Raw genomic sequence first — 16,239 nt, forward strand, 5'->3', positions numbered from 1 at the left:
TTACTAATACTCATCCGCATTAGTAAACACCTAAACTCACAACAAGATGAGTGATGCTGTTGAAAAAAAAGAAATACGTGAATCATTTAAGTTTCGAAGTACAAGTGGGCCATCACTTTAATCAGGAGAATGTCCTCTTTTTAATAAAATATGGCTTGCGCCATAGTAAGAAAAGGCGATTTTTTATATACTTCCACGTAATGCAGTTTAAGGCGCAATTAATACCATATAGGACCAGATGTTTACTTCCTATGCTAGTTGTTATTTTTCAGTTTCGTTGTCCAATGAGGTTAGATTAGTAAAATAAAAGAGGAGACCTGTTTTGGTGCTTTTTTGAGGCTATGGAATTTTAAGCTTCATTCAGGTTGAAGAGGCTGAACAAAGGTTTGTTTCAATTCACTTGCTATGGGGACGCGCTAGCGTTCCAGCTCAGCCAGCGTTCTTTTGTCGTTTTTGAGTTTATTTACCTGCATTACGTGGAAGTATATAAAAAAATCAAATTTTCTGACTATTTCTAGTCTAGCGTTTGAAATCATTGAATGGCGCAAGCCATATTTTGTTAAAAAGAGGACATTCTCCTGATGAATAACAATATCTCTGTACTCTCTATACTTGCAAGTTTTAGACTTTGCTAGCACCAGCCCCAGATTTGCGGCTACGTCGGTGGGTCTGCCCCCCGTTGAACAGTGCACGAATACTGATTCTTTAGTCTAATACTGCAGCATTAGATTCTTTAATAAATTAATAAAATCGCAGATATTTTAAAGGTTTATTGTAGTTACCATCAACTGCATCCTGCCAATGTCTCTCAGCTAAGAACCATTTTTGCTCACCACTGACCTACTGCGCACTCTCATCAACTAGGAGGAGCAACAGGGATGCTGAGTGTTAAACTGACTAGTCCAGGAGACATCACAGGTGGTTTGATTGGTTTGATTCTGCATAAATATAGGTAATAAATGACACAATACAGCAATCAATCAAGATAAACAGATGTATGTTTGTTCATTTTTTAATCATCACTTTTCCTCAGTGTTCATATTCATGTATTTTTTTACAGTGGCATAGTTTTGAAAATGGATCTTTAATACTGAAAAAGCCAATCTCACTCTCACATAGTCCCCACCTAAACCCCCCCTCGTCCTTAAATGCAACGCAATAACAGTGATTCAATACAAAAATTACTTATTAATAGCATTAAACTGAACAAACAAAATAACATTATGTATTATGAATATCTGTCATGTGTTTGAATGTCTTTGATAAAGAACCTATGTACAGAGTGTGGAGAAGCCTGGTTCACCAAAGCCTTTACATGCCATAACAACTGTTTGCAGCAAACTCAAAGGCCATAACGGTGATTGTTTTATTGTTTTCATGAAAGACATTTCTTGAATAATTGACTTGATTTGAATAAAATTATGAAATGTAAACATCAGACAGCTACTATTGTAATATTATCAATGAATATAGTACAATATAATCAATCAATAAGAATCAATTCATTATCTGTGAGTCTGAATTAATCAATTAGAATTCACATTTACAGAATTTTTTAAAAGCAATGAAAAAGGAAAATTGACTCCAACTGCTCTGCCCTGAAATGAAAAGATTCAATTCAATTCATTTTTTTGTAATTTTTTTACCAAAATGTAATACTTATACAATATTTACATCCCTTGTTGTGAAATAAACTGCTTGTTCTTAATTGAAGAAATGAAAAAGAACAAAAAGAACAACAAAAAACACATGGAATACTTTAAATAGATATGCTGTGTTGTCTGATATACACATTTAAATGTTCCCAGGTTCCCAAAGTTCAACAATATTGTCCACCAGTAATAATCACATTAGCAAAGTCATGTACAGCAAAACGAACAAGGGAGTGTTATAAAAATAAAGTTACGCCCCAGTCCCAAATGGCAGCCCCTTCCTGTGGTGGTGCACTCAGGGCTCTGGTCAAAGTAATGTTCTATGAAGTGAATAGGGTGCCATTTAGGGAGCAGACCTAATATCCTCCTATTCATGGCCCATCCAGTACTAATCCTCTGTTACTTGTCTTCTTCTGAGAGATAAACAGGAGCTAATGCCCTTTACTTCTAATAGTAAGTAACTTAGTCAGTGTCATCATAGTCAGTTAGTGACTATAAGGGCTATCATAGTGTCTTAGTGTCATCATAGTCAGTGACTATCAGGGCTATCATAATGTCTTAGTCAGTTAGTGATTATAAGGGCTATCATAGTGTCTTAGTGTCATCATAGTCAGTGACTATCAGGGCTATCATAGTGTCTTAGTCAGTGTCATCATAGTCAGTTAGTGACTATCAGGGCTGACATAATGTCTTAGTCAGTGTCATCATTGTCAGTTAGTGACTATCAGGGCTAACATAGTGTCTTAGTCAGTGTCATCATAGTCAGTTAGTGACTATCAGGGCTAACATAGTGTCTTAGTCAGTGTCATCATTGTCAGTTAGTGACTATCAGGGCTAACATAGTGTCTTAGTCAGTGTCATCATAGTCAGTTAGTGACTATCAGGGCTATCATAGTGTCTTAGTCAGAGTCATCATAGTCAGTTAGTGACTATCAGGGCTAACATAGTGTCTTAGTCAGTGTCATCATAGTCAGTTAGTGACTATCAGAGCTATCATAGTGTCTTAGTCAGAGTCATCATAGTCAGTTAGTGACTATCAGGGCTAACATAGTGTCTTAGTCAGTGTCATCATAGTCAGTTAGTGACTATCAGAGCTAACATAGTGTCTTAGTCAGTGTCATCATAGTCAGTTAGTGACTATCAGAGCTAACATAGTGTCTTAGTCAGTGTCATCATAGTCAGTTAGTGACTATCAGGGCTAACATAGTGTCTTAGTCAGTGTCACCATAGTCAGTTAGTGACTATCAGGGCTAACATAGTGTCTTAGTCAGTGTCATCATAGTCAGTTAGTGACTATCAGGGCTAACATAGTGTCTTAGTCAGTGTCATCATAGTCAGTTAGTGACTATCAGGGCTAACATAGTGTCTTAGTCAGTGTCATCATAGTCAGTTAGTGACTATCAGAGCTATCATAGTGTCTTAGTCAGAGTCATCATAGTCAGTTAGTGACTATCAGGGCTATCATAGTGTCTTAGTCAGTGTCATCATAGTCAGTTAGTGACTATCAGGGCTAACATAGTGTCTTAGTCAGAGTCATCATAGTCAGTTAGTGACTATCAGGGCTAACATAGTGTCTTAGTCAGTGTCACCATAGTCAGTTAGTGACTATCAGGGCTAACATAGTGTCTTAGTCAGTGTCATCATAGTCAGTTAGTGACTATCAGAGCTATCATAGTGTCTTAGTCAGTGTCATCATAGTCAGTTAGTGACTATCAGGGCTAACATAGTGTCTTAGTCAGTGTCACCATAGTCAGTTAGTGACTATCAGGGCTAACATAGTGTCTTAGTCAGAGTCATCATAGTCAGTTAGTGACTATCAGGGCTAACATAGTGTCTTAGTCAGTGTCACCATAGTCAGTTAGTGACTATCAGGGCTAACATAGTGTCTTAGTCAGTGTCATCATAGTCAGTTAGTGACTATCAGGGCTAACATAGTGTCTTAGTCAGAGTCATCATAGGTAAAGACATCGTCATGGTCATCATAATTTGTTAGTGACTCAGTCAGGGTCATTATATTTAATAAGTGACTCAGTCCGGGTCATTATGGTTATTAAGTGACTTAGTCAGGGTCATCATAGTTAGTGACTCAGTCAGGATTACACTAGTTCATGACTTAGGGACATCATAGTTGACATAGTCATAGTTGACATAGTCATAGGTGACATAGTCAGTGTAATTATGGTTAGTTAGTGACTCAGTAAGGGTTCATCATAGTATCTGAAGCAGAGGCCAAGGGTGATTTCATTTGACTACGGGTTGTCAACAACCACTTTTAAAGCCAAATTGAACCAATGATATGGCATGCAGTCTTACCTCGAACGATATATTTGCGACCACAAATATTGTCAAACACCTGCAATCAGAATGAATCCCAGGCCAAATCTCCACCCATTAGTCTGAACATTTCAGAGAATTTAGATGCAGTGAAAACTGAATTGTTATACTGTGTGAATATATCTGTGTTTGTGTCCTTGGACATTGTGCTTTTATTATAATCTCTGTTAAAAAAAAAAGAAATCATGATACTAGGCCAGGCTTTCTCAGCTAAACAGGGATATACTGATAAATCCAAGAAAATAAGTAAATCCCATCGATTAATATCCACATTCAAACATCAACAATCATACGGATTGTGCTTTTTTCTGCAATGAAACTTTTAGTTTCCATATAATGTCAGTTTTTTAACTATTCTGTAGATTGAATTCAACCACATGGTGCCTCTCCAATAATATTGTAAAGTCCAGATGACACCCTGATACAATTTCTTAAATAATTTTTACAACAAAACTCCATCAAATATGGTTCACATTGATACATTTCACATATTCCTCTCTTAAAGCATAATTATTGGTATAGCCAAGGTTTTCCGGCATCGGATGAAGCACATTTCTTGCCTCTTCCTGGTAATATCTGTAACAGGGACATAACAGCCACAGTGAGGGGGCAGGGACGCAGCATCCTGAAGAAAACAAGACTTGAAACAAAGACAACAGGAGACCAAGGAGAACAGGGCTTTATGTTTAGGCATCTTCAAATCACGCATGCCTACTGACTTATGGCTGCTCTCCTGAACTGTACAGGATGCTCATCTCTCTGACCAGTGAGTAAATGTAGTCAAATCTGTCAGAGAAGTCAAGATTCTCTGACTTTCAGAGCTTTTCTCTTTTGTGAAAGTAGATAAGTAGACTCCACTCCTCGGCACCAGAGAATACTTACGTTAACTACAGACCACTCCTCTGCAGCTGAGCATACTTACATTAACTACAGACCACTCCTCTGCAGCTGAGCACACTTACATTAACTACAGACCACTCCTCTGTACCAGAGCACTGAGTTAACTACAGACCACTCCATTGCACCAGAACACTGAGTTGACTACAGACCACTCCTCTGCTCCAGAGCACTACGGTAACTACAGACCACTCCTCTGCAATAGAGTACTGAGGTAGCTACAGACCACTCCTCTGCAATAGAGCACTATGGTAACAACAGATCACTTCTCTACAACGGAGAACTAGGTAACTACAGACCACTCCTCTACAATAGAGGAATGAGTTAACTACAGAACACTCCTCTGCACCAGAGTCAACTAAAGACTGAATCTGTTACCGACTGTCCTCTGCTGGCCTGGGCCTGGTCTATCTGTAGCATTGCCAGTCAGGAATATCTATTTTCTGGTTTATAATGCACCTGGAGGAGAGCAATGGGCTAGCGTGATCAAAATGGCCAGGTCAATTTGTGGTCTGAGTCCATCTCTGCTTCTGATGGCCAACAGGTCATGAAACAAAGGAAAGGAAAACACTTTGAATAGTTGAGGAAAACAGACAGAATGAAACAGAATGAACAAAAGAGGTCTAAATGAAGTACTCTTTCTTTTCTTCAGCATGCAGGTGGTTTCCCTCTGCGTTGATGATGGCTGTGTCAGCATCTGGGGCATCCTCCGAGCCTTTAGCCTCATGTGTTAGGTAAGTTCCTGTCCACAGACCATAGTTATTCAGCACACGCAGTAAAGATGTTTATAAAGATTCAGTTTGGGCTGGATGTTTAATATGTTGTTTATATGTGCATAATCTATAACAAGTATTACTATCATGAAATTCAACATTTGAAAGTGAGTGGTTTTGATGACATGGGGCACAAATCGGCATATACATGACAAACCCTCTACTCCAATCTCAAAGTAGACAGCCCCTAAGCACTTGCCCTAGCCACCTTGCCTAGATGCAGGTTTAATTGCCTTGATCTGAAGTACCGGTTCAGTTTAGAAAAGCTGTCCCCTCGGTCCTTGATTCAAGGGCTGAGGTTGTATGGGCTGTCTACTTTGAGACTGGAGTAGAGGGATAGTACCCAATATTCAGGGGCCATTTTTGGCTCGACAGTATCAGACAAAAATGATTGATTCCATCTTCAAATATAAATACAACTAAATTACTAAAAGCAACTCAATTTACCTTACAAACTGTTGATAATTATACATGTATTTGTTATATTTAAATGCTAATAGAACACTGACAAATACATTTAAATGTATCTAAATTGTAGATTACTATTGTTCCATTTAAATGTATTAAAACGGTTTTCACGTAGATCACTGTTGGTACATTAATATGTATTTAAATGGTTTTCATATAGATTACCATTGTACATTTAGAGTGGATATAAAATTAAAGTAATTAAATGGTTATAATTAAGATTGCTGTTGGTATATTTAAATGCATTTAAACAGTTTTCATTTAGATCACGATTTATACATTTACAGTGGATATAAAAAGTCTACACAACCCTGTTAAAATGCCTGGTTCTTGTGATGTAAGACAAAGATAAATGAGACAAAGATAAATCGTGTCTGAACTTTTTCCACCTTTAATGTGACCTATAACGTGAACAATTAAATACAAAAACAAACTGAAATCTTTGAGGGGGAAAAATAACAAATAAAAAACTCACCATAACCTGGTTGCATAAGTGTGCACACCCTTAAACTAATACATAATTGAAGCGCATTTAGATTTTATTACAACACTCAGTCTTTTTGGGTAGGAGTCTATTAGCATAGCACATCTTGGCGTGGCAATAATTGCCCACTCTTCTTTGCAAAAGCTCTCCAAATCCATCAGATTGCGAGGACATCTCCTGTGCACTTTTCAGATCTCCCCATAGACGTTCAATTGGATTCAGGTCTGGGCCCTGGCTGAGATATTCCAAAACGTTAATCTTCTTCTGGTGAAGCCATGCTTTTGTGGCTTTGGATCTGTGCTTTGGGTCATTGTCGTACTGAAAGGTGAACTTCCTCTTCATCTTCAAATTTCTAACGGACACCTGAAGGTTCTGTGCCAAAATTGCCTGGTATTTGGAACTGTTCATAATTCCCTCCAACCCGACTATAATTTTTCTTCCAGCTGAAGAAAAACAGCCCCAAAGCACGATGCTGCCAACACCATCCTTCACTGTGAGTATGGTGTTCATTGGGTGATGTGCAGTGTTGTTTTTGCGCCAAACATACCTTTTGGAATTATGGCCAAAAAGTTCAACCTTGGTTTCATCAGATCATAACACCTTTTCCCATGTGCTTTTTGGGGACTTGATGTTTGTTTTTGCAAACTTCAGGTGGGCTTGGAAGTTTTTCTTTGTAAGAAAAGGCTTCTGTCTTGCCACCCTACCCCATAGTACATTCATATGAAGAATACGGGAGATTGTTGTCACATGTAGCACACAGCCAGTACTTGCCAGAAATTCCTCCAGTTCCTTTAATGTTGATGTAGGCCTCTTGGAAGCCTCCCTGACCAATTTTCTTCTTGTCTTTTCATCAATTTCGGAGGGACATCCAGTTCTTGGTAATGTCTCTGTTGTGCCATATTTTCTCCACTTGATGATTACTGTCTTCACTGTGTTCCATGGTATATCTAATGCTAAATTCTTTTGTACCCTTCTCCTGACTGATATCTTTCAACAATGAGATCCCTCTGATGCTTTGGAAGTTCTCTGTGGACCATGGCTTTTTCTCTGAGATGCAACTAAGAAAACGTCAAGAAAATCCTACTAGAACAGCTGAACATTATTTGTGATTATTCAGAGTCACTTTAAATGATGGCAGGTGTGTAATGACTTCTATTTAACTTGAGTTTGAATGTGATTGGTTAATTCTGAACACAGCCACATCCCCAGTTATAAGAGGGTGTGCACACATATGCAACCAGGTTATTGTAAGGTTTTTATTTTTCATGTTTCCCCCTCGAAGATTTCGGTTTGTTTTTCAATTGAATTGTTCACATTATAGGTCACATTAAGAGTGGAAAATGTTCTGACATGATCTATCATTTTACATCACAAAAACCTGGCATTTTAACCGGGGTGTGTAGACTTTTTATATCCACTGTATATGTATTTAAATGGTTCATTTAGATCACTATTGGTACATTTATATGTATTAAAATGGTTTTCGTGTAGATTACCATTGGTTAGATTTGAAATACATTTGAAATTGTTCTGACATTATTATTGTGAGAATTGTTGATGTTTTATTTTATTTTACAAAGATGGAATTGCCTGACCGAAAGAAGTAGATGAATCCTTACCTTTGTGTCTGGCCAGATAGCGTCCTAGAGCTATTATCAAACACAACAAGATGAACACCACCACCGCCACAACTCCTCCTATTAACGCATGGTCAGGACTATGCTGTCCTATCGCATTGGGATCTGAAGAAAGAGGAGAGAGGCAAAGTGAGAGGGAGGAGGGAGATGGAGCAAAGAGTAGAGAGTGACAGAGAAAAAGGAGGGAGATTAACAACATGACAACATGTGAGTGAGGAAGGATTTACAATTGGTTTAAACTTTAAACCAGATTAATCCGTCTTGGCATGCTGTGGGGCCAGGACAGGACCAGCATCGCCTCCACAACCTTTACATTTAAATGATGGAACCTGTAAATCATCACCAACACAACCTTTACATTTAAATGATAGAACCTGTAAATCCTCATCTCCACAACCTTTACATTTAAATGATGGAACCGGTAAAGTGTCGCCTCCCCAACCTTAACATTTAAATGATGGAACCTGTAAATCATGGCCTCCACAACCTTTACATTTAAATGATGGAAACTGTAAAGCGTCGCCTCCACAGCCTTTACATTTAAATGATGGAACCTGTAAATCATCGCCTCCACAGACTTTACAATTAAATAATGGAACCCGTAAAGTGTCGTCTCCCCAACCTTTTCATTTAAATGATGGAACCTGTCAATCATGGCCTCCACAACCTTTACATTTATATGATGGAACCTGTAAAGTGTCGCCTCCGATGACAGCCATACTTTCCTGTGTGATTGTGCTACTCAGCCTCAGAGCTGCAGGAGGGCTTTCAGAACAGTCTCAAATGGATTCAGTTTAACCTGCCACTGCCTGGGGGGCAGGGGGTGTCCTGATTTGCCACCCTACCTGAGCTGTGTCTGTGTGCGTGTGTGTGTCCTGCTGTAAACTGTAAGCAGTCGGTCAGTCAGACGTGTTGTTATGAGCTACTTGTGTGCTCTGTTCTCATTAGCTCATGGTGATGAATTGCTGAGAGCTTCTCGACTAAGCAATGTCACCCTGAGAGCGAGAAAGAAGGAGAAGGCAAATAAAACGGAGAGAGAGGAGTGAGAGGGTGTGGAGAGGGAGGGAGGGAGAGACAAAGAGAGAAATGTGGTGGAGTATTCCTATTTCTATTCCTATTTAGATCCAGTTTTCCTAATTATTAGTGCCTGGTGGGGTTTATTCCGAGTGTAAAACCTTACAATATCCATGTGGCTGTGCCTTCATTCGTATAATATAATTAATGTGCAGATCATGCAGAATTGGGCCACCCTTATGGAACTTTCAGGCAATAGAAGTCCAGCACACAACGACACTTTGAAACAGGCTGTATTTCAAATGGCCCCCTGGTCCTCTATTCCCCTGGCCCCCTGGTCCTCTATTCCCCTGGCCCCCTGGTCCTCTATTCCCGAGGTTCTCTATTCCCCTGGCTCCCTGGTCTTCTGTTCCCCTGGCTCCCTAGTCCTCTATTCCCCTGGCCCCCTGGTTCTCTATTCCCTACGTCCTCTATTCCCCTGGCTCCCTGGTCCCCTATTGCCCTGGCACCCTGGTCCTCTATTCCCCTGGTCCTCTATTCCCCTGGCTCACTGGTCCTCTATTGCCCTGGCTGCCTTGTTTTGTATTGCTCTGGCCCCTGGTCCTCTATTCCCCTGGCCCCCTGCTCTTTTATTCCCCTGGCCCTCTAGTCCCCAGGTCCTATAGTCCCCTGGTCCTCTCTTGCCCTGGCCCACGGTCCTCTATTCCCCTGACAACATATGGATGGATGGCAATGTATGGATGTACCACTCTTCTCCCACTTAACACCCTGATGACCTCTCCTTCTCCTTTACTCACCCCTCCCCTCCTTACATTTCTCTCCTCTTCCCCTCCTTCTCCTGTCCTATCCCCTCTTTTTTCCTCTTCTTTACTTTCCTCTCCTCTCCTCCTCTCTGTGGGCCATATTGGCTCTGACAGGGGTTCTTGGTGAGACCCTGTCATGCTTGTGTCCCAGATGGCCCCATATTCCCCATAGTGCTCTGGTCTAACTTGGTGCACTATACAGTACCTGGAATAAGGTGTAATGCAGAGTCTCCCTGGGGTAGAAATATCTAAACGAGTGATGTCTCCTATGTCTCATACTAAGTGGCTAATTAGCTGCTCCACCTCAGGAGGAACTAATTCTAGAGGTTTGTCTTTACAATCACAACATTCATCTGGTATTAACCATTCTCAGCAACATTATCTCTACAGTCATACCATTCATCTGGTATTATCCATTCTCAGACACATTATCTCTACAGTCATAACATTCACCTGGTATTATCCATTCTCAGATACATTATGTTCAGGGGTGAAATTGGAGCAGAATGGACTGGATTGGTGTTTTGGTGCTCTGCAAGTCGGAGGACTTGGAGAGCACCAAAACAACCCATATAATAACAGAATATGATTTGCTTCATTGAAGCACACGTGTCAATGAATGAGCAAACTCACAAATTTTAAAACTACTCAGTTAATTTTAACTGTGCTAGCGAGGTAAGTTTAGTTTCCACCTAATAAAATGATGTTCAAATGGAGCTTGCTAACTACAGTTGTTGGTTTGCATGGTGTAATATTATCTTGTAACTTGTTTATTAAAGGGAAAATTCATATTTGGGTAAAAGTCCACTTACCCTGAGTTGTTCAAGAAGACACATTTTTTTAAAACAATCCATTATTAAGCTCTGTCCCAGTTTGTAATTAGCATTATTAGCATCGTCCAAATTTATGAATTGAAATGGTGCGTACCACTATACCAAAGCTGCATTGCAAGGGGAAAACTGAATACATAATGTATCAGCTATATTATTTCTACAGTCATAACATCAATCTGGTTTTATCCATTTTCAACTACAATACTGTATGTTTTCAGTCATAACATTAATTTAGTATTGTACATTCTCAGCTACATTACTGTATGTTTACAGTCATAACATTCATCTGGTATTATCCATTCTCTGCTATGTTATCTCAACAGTCATAACATTCACCTGTTATTATCTTTTCTCAGCTACATTATCTTTACAGTCATAACATTCTTCTAGTATTATCCATTCTCAGCTACATTATCTCAGCAGTCATAACATTCATTTGGTATTATCCTTTCTCAACTACTTTATTTCCACAGCTACATTATTACACTTTTCAAAAATGTATCATCAATAGCCGGAGTCTCCCAATTTAGTAAAGTAATGCTGTACTTTTGAAGAGCCCAACATAGGGCACTAACACGCCATGATCAGGATCTAGCTGGAGTCATAAAGGAGACTGACTGAATCTAGCTGGAGTCATAATGCAGACTGACTGAATCTAGCTGGAGTCATAAAGCAGACTGACTGAATCTAGCTGGAGTCATAATGCAGACTGACTGACTGAATCTAGCTGGAGTCATAAAGCAGACTGACTGACTGAGTCTAGCTGGATTCATATAAAGCAGACTGACTGACTGAATCTAGCTGGAGACATAAAGCAGACTGACTGACTGAGCCTAGCTGGAGTCATATAAAGCAGACAAACTGACTGAATCGAGATGGAGTCATATAAGGCAGACTGACTGATAGTGTGGCAGGAGTCATTTAACACAGACTTACTGACTGAGTCTAGCATGAGTCATATAAAGTAGATTTACTGAATTTCGCTAGTCAACTGGTGTAAACTATTAAACTAATACAGTGGGGAGAACAAGTATTTGATACACTGCCGATTTTGCAGGTTTTCCTACTTACAAAGCATGCAGAGGTCTATCATTTTTATCATAGGTACACTTCAACTATGAGAGACGGAAATCCAGAAAATCACATTGTATGATTTTTAAATAATTAATTAGCATTTTATTGCATGACATAAGTATTTGATCACCTACCAACCAGTTAGAATTCCGGCTCTCACAGACCTGTTAGTTTTTCTTTAAGAAGCCCTCCTGTTCTCCACTCATTATCTGTATTAACTGCACCTGTTTGAACTCGTTACCTGTATAAAAGACACCTGTCCACACACTCAATCAAACTGACTCAAACCTCTCCACAACGGCCAAGACCAGAGAGCTGTGTAAGGACATCAGGGATAAAATTGTAGACCTGCACAAGGCTGGGATGGGCTACAGGACAATAGGCAAGCAGCTTGGTGAGAAAGCAACAACTGTTGGCGCAATTTTTTGAAAATGGAAGAAGTTCAAGATGACGGTCAATCTCCCTCAGTCTGGGGCTCCATGCTAGAACTCACCTCGTAGGGCATCAATGATCATGAGGAAGGTGAGGGATTAGCCCAGAACAGGACCTGGTCAATAACCTGAAGTGAGCTGGGACCACAGTCTCAAAGAAAACCATTAGTAACACACTTCGCCGTCATGGATTAAAATCCTGCAGCGCACGCAAGTTCCCCCTGCTCAAGCCTCTGAAGTTTGCCAATGACCATGTGGATGATCCAGAGGAGGAATGGGAGAAGGTCATGTGGTCTGATAAGACAAAAATAGAGCTTTTTGGTCTCAACTCCACTCGCCGTGTTTGGAGGAAGAAGAAGGATGAGTACAACCCCAAGAACACCATCCCAACTGTGAAGCATGGAGGTGGAAACATCATTCTTTGGGGATACTTTTCTGCAAAGGGGACAGGACAACTGGACCGTATTGAGGGGAGGATGGATGGGGCCATGTATCGTGAGATCTTGGCCAACAACCCCCTTCCCTCAGTAAGAGCATTGAAGATGGGTCGTCGCTGGGTCTTCCAGCATGACAACGACCCGAAACACACAGCCAGGGCAACTAAGGAGTGGCTCCGTAAGAAGCATTTCAGCCCCGAAACCTGAAGGATCTGGAGAAGGTCTGTATGGAGGAGTGGGCCAAAATCTCTGCTGCAGTGTGTGCAAACCTGGTCAAGAACTACAGGAAACGTATGATCTCTATAATTGCAAACAAAGGTTTCTGTACCAAATATTAAGTTCTGCTTTTCTGATGTATCGAATACTTATGTCATGCAATAAAATGCTAATTAATTACTTAAAAATCATACATGTGATTTTCTGGATTTTTGTTTTAGATTCTGTCACTCACAGTTGAAGAGTACCTTTTATAACAATTACAGACCTCTACATGCTTTGTATGTGGGAAAACCTGCAAAATCTGCAATGTATCAAATACTTGTTCTTCCCACTGTATATTACTGATTAGGGTTAGGCTTATTGTTTTCTTTTTGTCTCTGCATTCCAGCTGTTTGAATTTGAAAAACAAACAATGGCTATGTGATTGAAGTGCTGATTGTTGCTTTAAATTGAAGGTATTCATTTTGAAAGAACATTTATATAAAACAACTTGTTTTACATTCAGAACCATTTAGGGAACCAACATTATTTGGACAGATTAACAGTATTTACAATACTTTAGGCAACTCATCTTTACTACTCGGTTGCAAATCCATGATTATTTGATGTCCGCAACCCACAGACATCACCAGATGCAGAGTACCTTTGCTTGTGATGTCCTACCAGGCCTGTTGGGTAAGATCAGGTTATTGACTTGGCATGGACTTAAAACCTTTTGGCCCTGAAAAACTCTTTGGCAGCTGTGCCAGTGTGTTTGGGATTATTGTCCTGTTGTATGATGAAGCACTAGCCAATGAATTTGGAGGCATTTGGTTTCATCTGAGCAGAGACATATTTAGACGTCTGAATATATATATTGTTGCTGCTGTCAGCCAGTGCTAGCTGCAGCCAATAATGCCCAAGCCATTACACTACGTCCACTATGTTTCACATATTAGATGGTATACTTTGGATCAAATCTCTTTTTTAATCCACATGGTACTCGTAACATTACTCTGGCACAGGTTAATGTTTACCTCCTCGTTCCAGAACTTCACAGCCTATTTTAGGTAAGAAAAAAATATTCTGGGTGTTCTGTTCTTAAAGCTAGTGCCTTTGGTCATGCACCGTAGAGGTCTTCCTTGGTTTACCTGGTTGTTTGTCAATGCTGAGCTCACTGGTGCTTAACTGATTTATTCTAATTCACCTACCTAACCATGTCCAGCCTTGCATTGTCTTGCATTGAAACATCTTTGGTCATCATATTGTCAGACAACAGCAACAGATTCCAAATGCAAAAGAAAACCCTAGAATCAAGACTAGATATTGACAGCTCTCTTGAGTGTGCATTAACAATGGAAACAAACACACTGCCAAATAAGAAGCACACAGTAAACTGCTCTTTGACCCATAGTGCTTGAATATAATAGTGTTACAGTCCAAATACTTTTGGAGTTCACTATATATTGTGTAGGGAATTGGGACTCGTAACCCTCACAGCCGTTTTGCAGTGGGATAGTTACCTGAGGTGGGCTCTGGGAAGTCTTTGGCTGTTACCATGGTTGCAGACAGAGACGCAGAGGCAGGGAAGAAAGACGAAGGGAAACACAACAACAAAGAAGTTACCACATAAACATGACAGACAGAGGCAGACAGACAGACACATTCTCCAGATAGACAGGCACACAGACAGGCAGAGACACAGGCAGCCACACATTCCCCAAACTGACAACCAGATAGACAGGCAGAGACACAACCACACAGACACATTCCCCACACAGACAGGCAGAAAGACACATTCCCCACACAAACATGCAGACAGACAGGCAGACAGACACATTCCCCACACAGACAGGCAGAAAGACACATTCCCCACACAGACAGGCACACAGACACATTCCCCACACAGACAACAAGACAGACACATTCCCCACACAGACAGGCAGACAGACACATTCCCCACACAGACAGGCAGACAGACACATTCCCCACACAGACAGACACCCATACACATTCCCCACACAGACAGACAGACAGACACATTCCCCACACAGACAGGCAGACAGACACATTCCCCACACAGACAGACACCCATACACATTCCCCACACAGACAGGCAGACAGACACATTCCCCACACAGACAGACACACATACACATTCCCCACACAGACAGGCAGACAGACACATTCCCCACACAGACAGACACACATACACATTCCCCACACAGACAAGCAGACAGACACACATACACATTCCCCACACAGACAAGCAGACAGACAGGCAGACAGACAGGCAGACAGACACATTCTCCAAACAGACAGGCAGGCAGACAGGCTGAAAGACAGGCAGGCAGACATATTCTCCACACTGACAGATACAGTCGGACAGAAAGAAAGACTGACTGTCCCTTCAAGCTTGATTAACAGACAACTGACTGAGCCACAATAACAACTGGTTCCCTAATAGATGGTAAAGCCCACAAGGTATGTGGCCTCATTGCCCTTTGCATATCCTTCATACATAAATAAATATAATTTCCAACATATTATACAAGACAGCCCCAGCCAACACTTCTGGATGAGGATGAAGATGACTCTAAGTGAGGGGCTCTGAGTGAGGGGCTGCATAACTGTTACATCCGCAAGCAAGTGTTTTCGCTGAGTCTGAGTCAGACCTCTATCCTGCCCCCTACTGTATTGGAACAGATCAAGGCCAGATGAAGGATACGCCAGGAGGACCCATGGCTCGGCATGCTCCAATGCATCTGATCCCATCAGTGCATACTGATACATCTGAGAAAAAAACATGGTACTGAGTTCACCCTTACTGGAGTGCCGAAGTGAACCCAGGCCAGAACAGTTTCTAATCCCTGCATAGGGAGTTTCCCCTGGGGAGTAAATCCACCCTCAAGTTCAGAACTCCTGGAATCTTAGTAGCTCTCCAGCTTCACATGATCAGGCTGTGGGGAGAGGAAGACCCCAGCCAGTTGCCTTCGTAGGTCACCAGCCAAATGCCTTCCTCTCTGAGAGGCTACGACAGTCTCTGTAAACTGTGTATAAGCCTCAGGGAATAAGGAAAGGCCTTGAAGGAAGACAGAGGGTTTGTAGTGAAAGGAGAATTGGAGTCCTGTGGGGAGGTGAAAGCAAACATCCTTCAGGTCAACCATGTGAATCTCCCTGCAGGTATTTCTTCTCAACATGATA

General features: G+C 40.9%; 1 protein-coding gene across 3 annotated transcripts in view; it reads right to left on the reverse strand.

Moving 5' to 3' along the window:
* Positions 1–996: 996 nt before the first annotated feature.
* cadm2b (cell adhesion molecule 2b) overlaps positions 997–16,239 on the reverse strand; it is a 361,274-nt gene continuing 346,031 nt past the window's right edge. For 2 of the 3 annotated variants that reach the window (XM_034293120.1, XM_034293116.1), the window contains 4 exons: positions 14,559–14,585; positions 8,228–8,350; positions 5,520–5,625; positions 997–4,562 (listed from right to left, as the gene is read on the reverse strand). In XM_034293120.1, coding sequence (XP_034149011.1) covers positions 4,445–4,562; positions 5,520–5,625; positions 8,228–8,350; positions 14,559–14,585 — 374 coding nt within the window. In that variant the 3' untranslated portion in view covers positions 997–4,444. The remainder of the gene's footprint in view (positions 4,563–5,519; positions 5,626–8,227; positions 8,351–14,558; positions 14,586–16,239) is intronic. The other variant, XM_034293119.1, reaches the window with a different exon arrangement.

The sequence above is a fragment of the Esox lucius genome, chromosome 1 (genome assembly GCF_011004845.1).
Source record: "Esox lucius isolate fEsoLuc1 chromosome 1, fEsoLuc1.pri, whole genome shotgun sequence".
NCBI lineage: Eukaryota > Metazoa > Chordata > Actinopteri > Esociformes > Esocidae > Esox > Esox lucius.